The sequence below is a fragment of the Rhamphochromis sp. 'chilingali' genome (genome assembly GCF_963969265.1).
Source record: "Rhamphochromis sp. 'chilingali' genome assembly, chromosome: 12".
Taxonomy (NCBI): Eukaryota; Metazoa; Chordata; class Actinopteri; order Cichliformes; family Cichlidae; genus Rhamphochromis; species Rhamphochromis sp. 'chilingali'.
Window position 1 is genome coordinate 14,306,831 of NC_137939.1, and position 13,772 is coordinate 14,320,602.

At 41.5% G+C, this 13,772-nt stretch overlaps 1 protein-coding gene across 1 annotated transcript in view; it reads right to left on the reverse strand.

Annotated features, from left to right (window-relative positions):
* Positions 1–13,772, reverse strand: part of cpne9 (copine family member IX) — a 118,204-nt gene that overhangs the window by 28,834 nt on the left and 75,598 nt on the right. Inside the window, exons 7-9 of the mRNA XM_080898304.1 lie at positions 11,900–11,963; positions 2,689–2,792; positions 99–203 (exon numbers count right to left, since the gene is read on the reverse strand). Coding sequence (XP_080754430.1) covers positions 99–203; positions 2,689–2,792; positions 11,900–11,963 — 273 coding nt within the window. The remainder of the gene's footprint in view (positions 1–98; positions 204–2,688; positions 2,793–11,899; positions 11,964–13,772) is intronic.

Below are 13,772 nucleotides of genomic sequence, written 5' to 3' on the forward strand. Positions count from 1 at the left end.
ACCCAGAGAAAACAAATAGCTTACAACATGGAAGATCTCTGAAGGTTTCTAAATAGTCATAAAATACCTCGATATTAAATTTGATCATGTTTTCTGACCTGTCATAGTCACCATTGCAGAGAGCTCTAACAGGAATGGTGAAGGACTGCCACACTGGGTTCAGTGTGTTCTTGATCACCTCTGTCTTGTGGCAGATGGTGAACCTGCAAGCAAAAAAAAATCAGCCATGAGGAACAAAAAGGGAAAGAACATTTATACTGCTCCTTTTGTACCAGTGAAGATCCCCCCACTAATCTCCCATTCCTTCCTCTGCAATTGAGCAAAAGGCATTGTAAGCTTTTATATTTTTTCTGTCTGCTTAAGAATATCCAGAGGATATAACAGAAGAGTTTTATTTTCTTCTCCTTCCTGTTTTTTATTTTATTACTACAAAAATCTCTCCAAGGCACAGCAGTCGAAGCGATCTAAAAACTTAAACAAATGTGACTTCTGGTGGAACTCGAGTCAGAAGTGTACGTGCAGCAAAGTTGATTTGTATGGAAAATAAGTGTGTGAACCAGATGTGACAATGGGTATTATTAAATGTGGTCTTCATATGAAACACCTTCACAGAACACCTTCCATAACCTTTCTTTTACTAATAATGTGTTTGTGTGCTGTTTCACAGTTGAAAGTAGCACTTATTGAGTGCTTTCTGCTACACAGCACCACTTGGGAATAAGTACTGGAAGCGGTTTGGAGCAACAGTCATTATTTCGCAGCCCCACAGGCTGAAGAGTGTTAAATTTTGTAAATGAAATGATGTCAGATCATTGCTGATGTCTTTCCTCCTTACCAGTGCATTAACACACACTTGAAAACTCCAGAGCTCCAAAATGACAAAACTTCTGCTTTTATATGGTTGCTCATGCTCACATAACCACGTTGCCACCACCTGGCTTAGACTCTTAATTCTTATGGAAACACTAAGGGTGTAGTTAGTTTTTTACACACTACTTCCATATTTTGAATTCAGTTCAATTCAATTTTATTTATATAGCCCCAAATCACAACAACAGTTGCCTCATGGCACTTTATATTTTAAGGCAGACACTACAATAGTACATACAGAAAAAAACCCATGACCCCCTATGAGCAAGCACTATGGCGACAGTGGGAAGGAAAAACTCCCTTTTAACAGGAAGAAAGGGAGGGGCAGCCATCTGTAATGACCTGTTGGGGTGAGAGAAGGAAGACGGTAAAAGTCATGCTGTGGAATAGAGCCAGAGATTTTGGCGTAGAATTGTTAAGAATAACATCACGGTATAAGATGCCATGTATTACTGTTCATTACTGAGGTTGTATATACGTAATAATAATATGTCCTGGAATTTAAAACTTTACAATCTCAAATAGGATGTGATTTTTTTGCTAATCAGAGATTTGTACCCCTATACATACATACATATTAGGGGTGCAACGATACTCGTATCGATATTGAACCGTTCGATACAGTGCTTTTGGTTCGGTACGCATATGTATCGAACAATACAAAATTTTTTATTTATTTTATCAACTTTCCTTCTGACGATGCTGTCTGTGTTGAGCGCTCAGTGGATCTGCGCTCGACAGTGCAGCCTAGGCGGAGTAGTCGAACGCAGATTCACTGAGAGCAGGGCAAGCTAGACAGAAGTTAAGCTCTCCTTGCAACACGGCAAATTGAACCTCCCCCACCCTCATTCAGATGTGGTATTTTGGTTTTCATGTGAAGTATGACCCTGAAGGTAAGCGCGTCATGGACAAAAGTAAAACAGTATGTTGGATGTGCCATGCAATGCTCAATTACATTGGTGGGAACTAGTGTGTTAGCGCAGTTAGCTCGTTAACGTGTTGGCCGTCCAGCCCCACGCACGGGGCGATCCGCGGTAGCTCGTTAACGGAGATTTGCTGTGTTGTGGCGTTAACGTCATTTCAACGAGATTAACGCTGACAACACTAGTGGGAACACAATGAATATGACTGCACATTTATGCTGACATCATCCTAGTGCAAAGACAAGTGGAAGCAGACAAAAACAACAAGCACGCATGCTACAAACTTTATCCGAGTCATTTAGACAGCCGTTAGCACATGATTCTCCTTATGGGGACCTGATATGTTTAATATGCTGCTGAGAATATAGCCCAGAAGAAGCGTATAGTATAGCTTTTATTTTGGAAAGAGCCATTTCTCTGTAATAAACTCTCTTTTCCAAAGATGAGTGATTTCTCGATCAGATAGATTATTTTTTTTATTACTTTGTTATTTCAGCAACATTAAATTTAAAAACTGTACTTTTGAGTTAAAATATATATTTATAATTTTAATAAATGACAAATTAAAAAGGCATGAACATTTTTTTGTATCGAAAAAATATCAAACCGTGACACCAAAGTATCGAACTGAACCGAACCGTGAATTTTGTGTATCGTTGCACGCCTAATATATATATATATATATATATATATATATATATATATATATATATATATATATATATATATATATATATATGTGTGTGTGTGTGTGTGTGTATATATATATGTAGAGAGAGACAGAGAGAGAGAGAGAGAGAGATGTGTGTGTGTGTGTGTGTGTGTGTGTGTGTGTGTGTGTGTGTGTGTGTGTGTGTGCCTGAGGTCTGAGCCCACCCCAAATGTCAACACTCACGTTCCATCCTCATTACTGCGGTAGAAAACCAGGAAGGGGTCAGACTTGCCAAAAAAGTCTTTTTTATCCAGCTTGTTGGCACACAGCTGCATGGTAGCAATATCCTGACAGAGAGGAAGCGCAGGTGTCAATATAATTCAGAAGCAATTACAGTTTTTAAGTCAGCAACTTTGTTTCCTTCAACAACTCCTTTCTTGGTCACAAAGGTGAAGGTTTTTGTGGGACTTTGTGTGTGTGTGCTCACAATAGTTTTCAAAACAGAGCTTCGCACAGAATACAAAATACCTGGTGAGGTAAAAATCCGTGCATAATGTTGAAGCAAATAGGAACAGAATCTGAACCAGCAGCACACCAACAGTTTTTATGCTTTAATAACTGAATGCATGCACAGATTACAGTGGTTATAATCCATTTTTTTTAATTAAAATTGCAAATTTTATTAGGAAAAGATACTTATTTTATTATGGGATGGCTGCAATATTACGAGCAGGAGCAGAGGGAATGTTTCATAAATATGTATACACCGTTATAGCAGTTAGTAAGGAGCAGTATTATTCCTGCTTCTGGTTAGACAGACAGACAGACAGACAGACAGATAGATAGATAGATAGATAGATAGATAGATAGATAGATAGATAGAATGGCCTTTTAGCTATTTTCTCCTAAAGTAAGGCATTAGGGGAAACTGAAGCTTGTCATTGGCAGCTAGGGGTTGTCAGCTTGCACACACACACACACACACACACACACACACACTTCTCAAAATTTCTGAAAAACATTTGGGGCTTGTCAGGGGCGATATGTCCCAGAGTAGCAATAGTAAATATTTCCGAGATAAGCCTGTTCACATAATGTTATCTGGAGCACACAAACACGCACATCGAAATTCTGTTAGCGTCTGACTGCCTGTTAATATATTGCTGTGGCAAGGAGTTGGCAAAAATAAAGGAGAAAATCCCATAGTTCATAGCAGGAAACCACCTTGACAGTTAATCTTAAATATATTTAGAGAACTGTGGAGAAGAGTGGCCAGCAAAATATCAAATGGCTATTGGCACTCTATTTACAAAACTCAGTGTAAAGGTGGGTGGATTTAAAGTGATTTAGTGGACAAACTCAAACATTCATTACCAGGGATGATGATGTGATTAGCTGATTATACATTTGCTTTACACGGTAGTTAAACAGGTGTACTTAATGAGGTGGTCAAGATTGCAGAATGAAAACAGTGGCCTGAAAATCGAATCCTGAGGGACTCCACATGTCCCAGTTGTCATAATACACTGTGCGACAGGCAGGTTAGGACAGAAATATACAGAAATAATAGGTAAATAAAATAAAAGGTAAAAAAAAAAAACTGTTTTATTGAGAACTTAGGAGCAAAAACAGAATACAAAACTCTGACTAGATGTGAACTGAGAACTTCCTGAGAACTTCCTGAGAATTTCCTGAGAACTGTGGAGCCAATACAGACACCTGGACTGTGTCCCAATTCAGGGTCTGCATGCTTGAAGTACGCGCACTATAAGTACGAGAAGTGCGGAAGTGAGAGGCTTGTGAAATGGGACGGTATACGCTTCGTCGCACTGTTCAGGTTGCCTAGCAACCATGATACTAACCGCGAGACACGTTACATACAGCTTTGTGTGACAGAAATGAAGGAGAAAAATGTTTTGTTGGTCATTCATTTTTGTCATGACATCTCTGTCATGATGTCTCTCATGACATATCTGAGGCTGAAACCACCGGACCGTAAAACATTGTTGGGCTTCATTTCTGTACTGAAAAGTCATTTAAGATTAGTTAGTAAATAACAATTAGTTAATGTTGTTCATGAGACTAAAGTCATCTCACTGTGGTAATGTGTGGTAACATTATAGTATTGTCAGATTATTAAGATATATATATATATATACATATATATATATACAGTGGGGCAAAAAAAGTATTTAGTCAGCCACCGATTGTGCAAGTTCCCCCACTTAAAATGATGACAGAGGTCAGTAATTTGCACCAGAGGTACACTTCAACTGTGAGAGACAGAATGTGAAAAAAAAAATGGTAGGATTTGTAAAGAATTTATTCGTAAATTAGGGTGGAAAATAAGTATTTGGTCACCTCAAACAAGGAAAATCTCTGGCTCTCACAGACCTGTAACGTCTTCTGTAAGAAGCTTTTCTGTCCCCCACTCGTTACCTGTATGAATGGCACCTGTTTGAACTCATCATCTGTATAAAAGACACCTGTCCACAGCCTCAAACAGTCAGACTCCAAACTCCGCCATGGCCAAGACCAAAGAGCTTTCGAAGGACACCAAGAAAAGTATTGTAGACCTGCACCAGACTGGGAAGAGTGAATCTACAATAGGCAAGCAGCTTGGTGTGAAAAAATCAACTGTGGGAGCAATCATCAGAAAATGGAAGACATACAAGACCACTGATAATCTCCCCCGATCTGGGGCTCCACTCAAGATCTCATCCCGTGGGGTCAAAATAATCATGAGAACGGTGAGCAAAGATCCCAGAACCACATGGGGGGACCTGGTGAATGACCTGCAGAGAGCTGGGACCAAAGTAACAAAGGTCACCATCAGTAACACACTACAACGGCAGGGAATCAAATCCCGCAGTGCCAGACGTGTTCCGCTGCTGAAGCCAGTGCATGTCCAGGCCCGTCTGAAGTTTGCCAGAGAGCACGTGGATGATACAGCAGAGGATTGGGAGAATGTCATGTGGTCAGATGAAACCAAAGTAGAACTTTTTGGTATAAACTCAACTCGTCGTGTTTGGAGGAAGAAGAATACTGAGTTGCATCCCAAGAACACCATACCTACTGTGAAGCATGGGGGTGGAAACATCATGCTATGGGGCTGTTTTTCTGCCAAGGGGACAGGACGACTGATCTGTGTTAAGGACAGAATGAATGGGGCCATGTATCGTGAGATTTTGAGCCAAAACCTCCTTCCATCAGTGAGAACTTTGAAGATAAAACGAGGCTGGGTCTTCCAACATGACAATGATCCAAAACACACCGCCCGGGCAACAAAGGGGTGGCTCTGTAAGAAGCATTTGAAAGTCCTGGAGTGGCCTAGCCAGTCTCCAGACCTCAACCCCATAGAAAATCTGTGGCGGGAGTTGAAAGTCCGTGTTGCTCGGCGACAGCCCCAAAACATCACTGCTCTCGAGAAGATCTGCATGGAGGAATGGGCCAAAATACCAGCTACTGTGTGTGCAAACCTGGTAAAGACCTATAGTAAACGTTTGACCTCTGTTATTGCCAACAAAGGTTATGTTACAAAGTATTGAGTTGTATTTTTGTTATTGACCAAATACTTATTTTCCACCCTGATTTACGAATAAATTCTTTACAAATCCTACCATGTGGATTCATGGATTTTTTTTTCACATTCTGTCTCTCACAGTTGAAGTGTACCTCTGGTGCAAATTACTGACCTCTGTCATCATTTTAGGTGGGGGAACTTGCACAATCGGTGGCTGACTAAATACTATGGTGTTCTTGGGATGCAACTCAGTATTCTTCTTCCTCCAAACACAACGAGTTGAGTTTATACCAAAAAGTTCTACTTTGGTTTCATCTGACCACATGACATTCTCCCAATCCTCTGCTGTATCATCCATGTGCTCTCTGGCAAACTTCAGACGGGCCTGGACATGCACTGGCTTCAGCAGCGGAACACGTCTGGCACTGCGGGATTTGATTCCCTGCCGTTGTAGTGTGTTACTGATGGTGACCTTTGTTACTTTGGTCCCAGCTCTCTGCAGGTCATTCACCAGGTCCCCCCCTGTGGTTCTGGGATCTTTGCTCACCGTTCTCATGAACAGTTTGACAACCCTCGGAGTATGTGGCAGGGACTAAACACGATCACAGACTTTAGAGGGAAAACCAGCACACCGCAGACCACGGCCTCTTTGTGTGAGGATCTAAACGTATTCTACGCTAGATTCGACACAGCGAACACCATGAGACCGGACAGTGTGCACACCGCGGATGACGTCAGTGCGCACACTGTGTCTGAGGAGGATGTGCGGAGGTGCTTCAGGAAGGTGAACGCACACAAAGCTACTGGTCCGGACGGGATTCCCGGCCGCGTCCTCAAGTCATGCGCCACTCAGCTGGCTGGAATGTTCACGCACATCTTCAACCTTTCCCTCTCTCTGTCTGTAGTCCCAGCCTGCTTCAAAATGGCCACCATCGTCCCTGTACCCAAATCCTCCACCATCTCCTCATTGAACGACTGGCGACCTGTAGCCCTGACCCCCATCGTAAGCAAATGCTTCGAGAAGCTGGTCAGGGACTTCATCTGCTCTGCACTAGCTGACTCACTGGACCCTCTACAGTTCGCATACCGCCACAACAGGTCCACTGATGATGCCATAGCCCTGACACTACATACTGCCCTGTCACACCTGGAGAAGAGAGACACGTATGTGAGAATGCTGTTTGTAGATTACAGCTCAGCATTCAATACCATCGTTCCCTCGAAGCTGGACAGGAAACTGCAGGATCTAGGACTGAGCAGCTCCCTCTGCAACTGGATCCTTAGCTTCCTGTCTGACAGACGCCAAGTGGTCAGACTGGGCAGCATCACCTCATCCCCCGTCACACTGAACACTGGTGCTCCACAGGGGTGTGTACTGAGCCCTCTCCTGTACTCACTCTACACCTACGACTGCACAGCCACTAACAACTCCAACATCATTGTGAAGTTTGCGGACGACACTACAGTGGTGGGTCTTATCACCAACAGTGATGAGACGGCCTACAGGGAGGAGGTCAGCGCCCTGACCCACTGGTGTCAAGACAACCATCTCACCCTCAACGTCGCAAAGACAAAGGAGTTGATAGTGGACTTCCGGAGGTGCAGAGAAGTACACACCCCCATCACCATCAACGGCGCTGCTGTGGAGAGAGTGAGCAGCTTCCGGTTCCTTGGTGTACATCTGGCTGAGGATCTTACGTGGTCAGTACACACAAACAAAACAGTGAAGAAGGCGCAGCAGCGCGTCTTCTTTCTCAGGAGACTGAAAAGATTCGGCATGAGCCCCCGCATCCTCAGGACCTTCTATCACTGTGCCATTGAGAGCATCCTCACTGGATGCATCACCACCTGGTATGGCAACAGCACCGCCTACAACTGCAAAGCTCTCCAGCGAGTAGTGCGGTGCTCTGAACGGATAATTGGAGGTGAGCTTCCCTCCCTCCAAGACATCTACAGGAAGCGGTGCCTGAGGAAAGCGGGGAGGATCATCAAGGACTCCAGTCACCCCAGTCATAAACTGTTCAGACTGCTTCCATCAGGAAGGAGGTTCTGCAGCATCCGGTCCCGTACCAGCAGACTGAGAGACAGCTTCTTCCACCAGGCCATCAGACTGCTGAACACTTCATAGACACCTCACCTTCACTACTGGAACTTCAACATTATGCACTCCATACTGTACAGTAATGCCACTGTTTTGCACATGTCTCACTCTGTATATTTTACTTTATATATTTTATTTATTGTTTACTCTATTTAATTTGTAAAATATGTGTACACACACACACACACGTAGAAAAATATTTAGTATACACATTCAGGAATGCATATACTATTATATATTGTACATATATTTATTAGTTTCAGATGTAGCCATTCTTGTATTTTGCTTGTTTACATTATTGTATTTTGCACAACTCTGTTGCTTGTGAAGCTCGCACACAAGAATTTCACTCACATGTGCTGTACCAATGTACCTGCACATGTGATGTGACAATAAAAGTGATTTGATTTGATTTGATTTGATTTTGACCCCACGGGATGAGATCTTGTGTGGAGCCCCAGATCGAGGGAGATTATCAGTGGTCTTGTATGTCTTCCATTTTCTGATGATTGCTCCCACAGTTGATTTTTTCACACCAAGCTGCTTGCCTATTGTAGATTCACTCTTCCCAGTCTGGTGCAGGTCTACAATACTTTTCCTGTTGTCCTTCGAAAGCTCTTTGGTCTTGGCCATGGCGGAGTTTGGAGTCTGACTGTTTGAGGCTGTGGACAGGTGTCTTTTATACAGATGATGAGTTCAAACAGGTGCCATTCATACAGGTAACGAGTGGGGGACAGAAAAGCTTCTTACAGAAGACATTACAGGTCTGTGAGAGCCAGAGATTTTGCTTGTTTGAGGTGACCAAATACTTATTTTCCACCCTAATTTACGAATAAATTCTTTACAAATCCTACCATGTGAATTCATGGATTTGTTTTTCACATTCTGTCTCTCACAGTTGAAGTGTACCTCTGGTGCAAATTACTGACCTCTGTCATCATTTTGAGTGGGGGAACTTGCACAATCGGTGGCTGACTAAATACTTTTTTGCCCCACTGTATGTATACACACATATATGTATACACACATGTATATATATAGACATATATCCATATATGTATACACACATATACATATATCACTGACTTTCAGCTTGTTGTGTTTGTGGATATATAACTGACTTTAATTATTAAACATTTGAACATAAATAAGTGACGTCATATTCAGTACTTTTCGTACTCTTCGGCCGCTCCATCTTATTAGGGAAATTCCATATACATAAATGTAAATTTCAAAACTCAACCCCATCATTTAATTTGTTTTTGATTGAAATTGAACATTACTTAAACTCTCTTAAATTAACTTCCAATAAAAAAGGTTTATCATTGATTGAAATTCATTCAGAAATGTTTAACGATTGAGCTATCACAACTTTCAAGTACAAAGTTGTTATGAAGTCTGTCACATTCCCCCCGCCCTTTTTTCTTCTTTTTATCCTTTATTTATTTATCCTTCTTATTTCATTGTACTGTATATTATTACTCTTATTTGCCTTGTATGTCTACTGTACAAACTGAACTGGAATGACTGACTGTTCGTTTTATAAGTTCAATAAAGTTTGGAGAAAAAAAACCCCTCTTCGGCCGCTCCCTTCTGCCGTATTTTGCGGCAAAATTATCCACACCCACCGCCGCGCTATGAATTGTGGGATATATGGGACCACGAAGCGTGCACCGGACCACGCTTGATATTTGGGGAAATCGACGGCGCATTTGGAGTATGCATTTGAAGTACACTTCGAATTGGGACAGCCGTCGTCGCGTGGCGGTGACGTAACCGCACTTGAAATGCGTACTTCAAGCGTGCAGACCCTGAATTGGGACACAGCCATGGAGTCCACAACATGAGAACAAATGAAGACAAAACAATAAATACATGCACAGGACAACGAGAAGCTATGAAGCTATGAAGGTGGGGAAAAAGATAGATGGCTACACTCAAGGAAGATGAGACAAGGTAAGCAAAACTAAAGCATAATACATACAAGACAAAGACTAAAAAATAAAACAGGAAGTGGCAAAACTCCAGACACAGTGATGGAGGCTTGACAAGACACAGGCGAGGCAGGATTTCTGTCTATTATTGTTTACCTTATGATATAAAACATGTTGAGGTGATTGTTATTGTGAGTTGGTGCTATACAGGAAGTGCAGAATTATTAGGCAAATGAGTATTTTGTCCACATCATCCTCTTCATGCATGTTGTCTTACTCCAAGCTATATAGGCTCGAAAGCCTACTACCAATTAAGCATATTAGGTGATGTGCATCTCTGTAATGAGAAGGGGTGTGGTCTAATGACATCAACACCCTATATCAGGTGTGCATAATTATTAGGCAACATCCTTTCCTTTGGCAAAATGGGTCAAAAGAAGGACTTGACAGGCTCAGGAAAGTCAAAAATAGTGAGATATCTTGCAGAGGGATGCAGCAGTCTCAAAATTGCAAAGCTTCTGAAGCGTGATCATCGAACAATCAAGCGTTTCATTCAAAATAGTCAACAGGGTCGCAAGAAGCATGTGGAAAAACCAAGGCGCAAAATAACTGCCCATGAACTGAGAAAAGTCAAGTGTGCAGCTGCCAAGATGCCACTTGCCACCAGTTTGGCCATATTTCAGAGCTGCAACATCACTGGAGTGCCCAAAAGCACAAGGTGTGCAATACTCAGAGACATGGCCAAGATAAGAAAGGCTGAAAGACGACCACCACTGAACAAGACACACAAGCTGAAACGTCAAGACTGGGCCAAGAAATATCTCAAGACTGATTTTTCTAAGATTTTATGGACTGATGAAATGAGAGTGAGTCTTGATGGGCCAGATGGATGGGCCCGTGGCTGGATTGGTAAAGGGCAGAGAGCTCCAGTCCGACTCAGACACCAGCAAGGTGGAGGTGGAGTACTGGTTTGGGCTGGTATCATCAAAGATGAGCTTGTGGGGCCTTTTCAGGTTGAGGATGGAGTCAAGCTCAACTCCCAGTCCTACTGCCAGTTTCTGGAAGACACCTTCTTCAAGCAGTGGTACAGGAAGAAGTCTGCATCCTTCAAGAAAAACATGATTTTCATGCAGGACAATGCTCCATCACACGCGTCCAAGTACTCCACAGCGTGGCTGGCAAGAAAGGGTATAAAAGAAGAAAAACTAATGACATGGCCTCCTTGTTCACCTGATCTGAACCCCATTGAGAACCTGTGGTCCATCATCAAATGTGAGATTTACAAGGAGGGAAAACAGTACACCTCTCTGAACAGTGTCTGGGAGGCTGTGGTTGCTGCTGCACGCGATGTTGATGGTGAACAGATCAAAACACTGACAGAATCCATGGATGGCAGGCTTTTGAGTGTCCTTGCAAAGAAAGGTGGCTATATTGGTCGCTGATTTGTTTTTGTTTTGTTTTTGAATGTCAGAAATGTATATTTGTGAATGTGGAGATGTTATATTGGTTTCACTGGTAAAAATAAATAATTGAAATGGGTATATATTTGTTTTTTGTTAAGTTGCCTAATAATTATGCACAGTAATAGTCACCTGCACACACAGATATCCCCCTAAAATAGCTAAAACTAAAAATAAACTAAAAACTACTTCCAAAAACATTCAGCTTTGATATTAATGAGTTTTTTGGGTTCATTGAGAACATGGTTGTTGTTCAATAATAAAATTATTCCTCAAAAATACAACTTGCCTAATAATTCTGCACTCCCTGTATAAAAAAACTTAAATAGACTAATGTGACTGCAAACTCCTACAACACAAAAATTAACAGTGCAATATTGTTCAGTGACATGTGGGTTGTATGTGTGCATGTGTTTGTGCACGTGTGTATACTGACCCTGCAGTTACTGAGCTCCTCTGCAGTTAAGATAATGACTCCACACTTCTTCCCAGGAATCCCGCTGAGAGCGTAAATAGATGGAGCGAGAAACAGAAGGAAAAATTGCAAAAGAGGGTAATTGTAGCCTGCCATAAATAATACAAGTGCCAAGCAGATGTCATTCATAGCTTTAAACTGCTGTTAAAGAAACGCTCACACAGTGACTTACTTTCCGATGGGCAAGCCATTTCTAAAAATAAGAGGCAATTACAACGAAAAAAAACTTTTTAACAACTGTAGCGTATTGGAAACAAAATTTTTTGCAATATACGTGTGAACAAATCCATCCACTTGATCTGTCCCTTTTCTTTTCTACAACGTGTTCAAGGTTAAAGATGGCAATGATTCTTTTATCCCGTTCCTTTGTCTCCTTCCTCCTTTTAATCTTAAATTAAATGCGAAGCCTTGAGAATGACCTGTTTGCAGTATTTCTTATCCGACAAATGAACCGTTCCAAAAGAGGATATAACAGGAAAAAAGTGGATGTCTTTAGAAGAAGAAAAAGAGAACGGAGGAACAGACTGGGAAAACGAGCAGAAAAATGAGGGGTAACTTTGTGATCACAAAGGGGGCCAAGCCTGACTGCTGTTTCATTATAATTTTTAAAAGAGTTGAAAATGAGGAGAGAGAAAATTGGCTGGGGTCCGCATGAAGTTGGGAAGTCTAAGTTGAAAGAAAAATGAGAGACCCATTTTTGTGTCAATTTGTGCAGGGTAAATTCAACTCTAATATGCTCATCCTATAACCACCATGTAGCCTGCAGTGACACACACACATTTTAATACATTTGATATTCCTGATATGCCACATATTGGATGGGTTATCATTTGTACCCGGTCTCAGAAACTGACTGTCATCATTACCAGGGTGAAGCGGCACACAGCGGAAGCCTGCTCTGCGCTTGTTTCTGACATGCAGTCCTTTCATGTGCTGGCAGGAAGCTCTGACATCCGAGATCTGAGCAACATGCATCTAAGAGCGGGGCTGTTGATTGTGACTCATAATTAAATTCACAGCATACAACTCAAAGCTACCTTTGGTAACTCTGTATCAGTTTAGCTTAACATTTCTTTGTGACCAGACAAAAGACATTGTGAAAGAATCGGCTGGTTTAATTTACCGATCTCACCCTGTTCTCATTCATACATCATGTTAACACAGCTTTGTCAAAGGTGCTGTCTTATTTATACGCACTGGATTATGACAACGGTGAGATGGTCTGTCATTCCCAGGCTTTTGATAAGAGGAAGCTTTTTCAAAACACAAACATCCCAACTGATCCTTAACTAAAGTCCCCTGGCTCACAAATCTTTAAATAAGTGCCACCTGTTCAGGTACCCGGTGTGGATTTTGTCAGTCTATAAAATAGGACTGTTAAATCTGAGCTGATGATATAGACATAGCAGGTGTATAAAGGGACACGTTTGTAAAACAGGGAGATGCAAAAATGACATTATATTACACCCTGAGATGAAATGCCAGTAACTATCAAAACAACCAAATTCATTTAATTTGTATTTGGAGCAAGGTAAAATTGAACTGTCAAGAATGACGCAGTAAGCCTGGAAACAGCTGTCCCGCTACAATGTTCTGTTTTAATGACGTATTATTGGTATGCACTGGTAGGTCTAATTCCTCCTCGGTGACCTTTAACTCTAACAATAATGCTAGGCAATCAGAATTTGTTATTTTATCTTTATTAAATTATTTTCTCTATTAGGTCTTGGAAATCAGGCAACAAAGAAAATAATCATTCTAATTAGCAAATATAAAAAATACACTGCTCAAAAATATCAACAGAACACTATGAAAAAAGGTCAGATCTCAATGG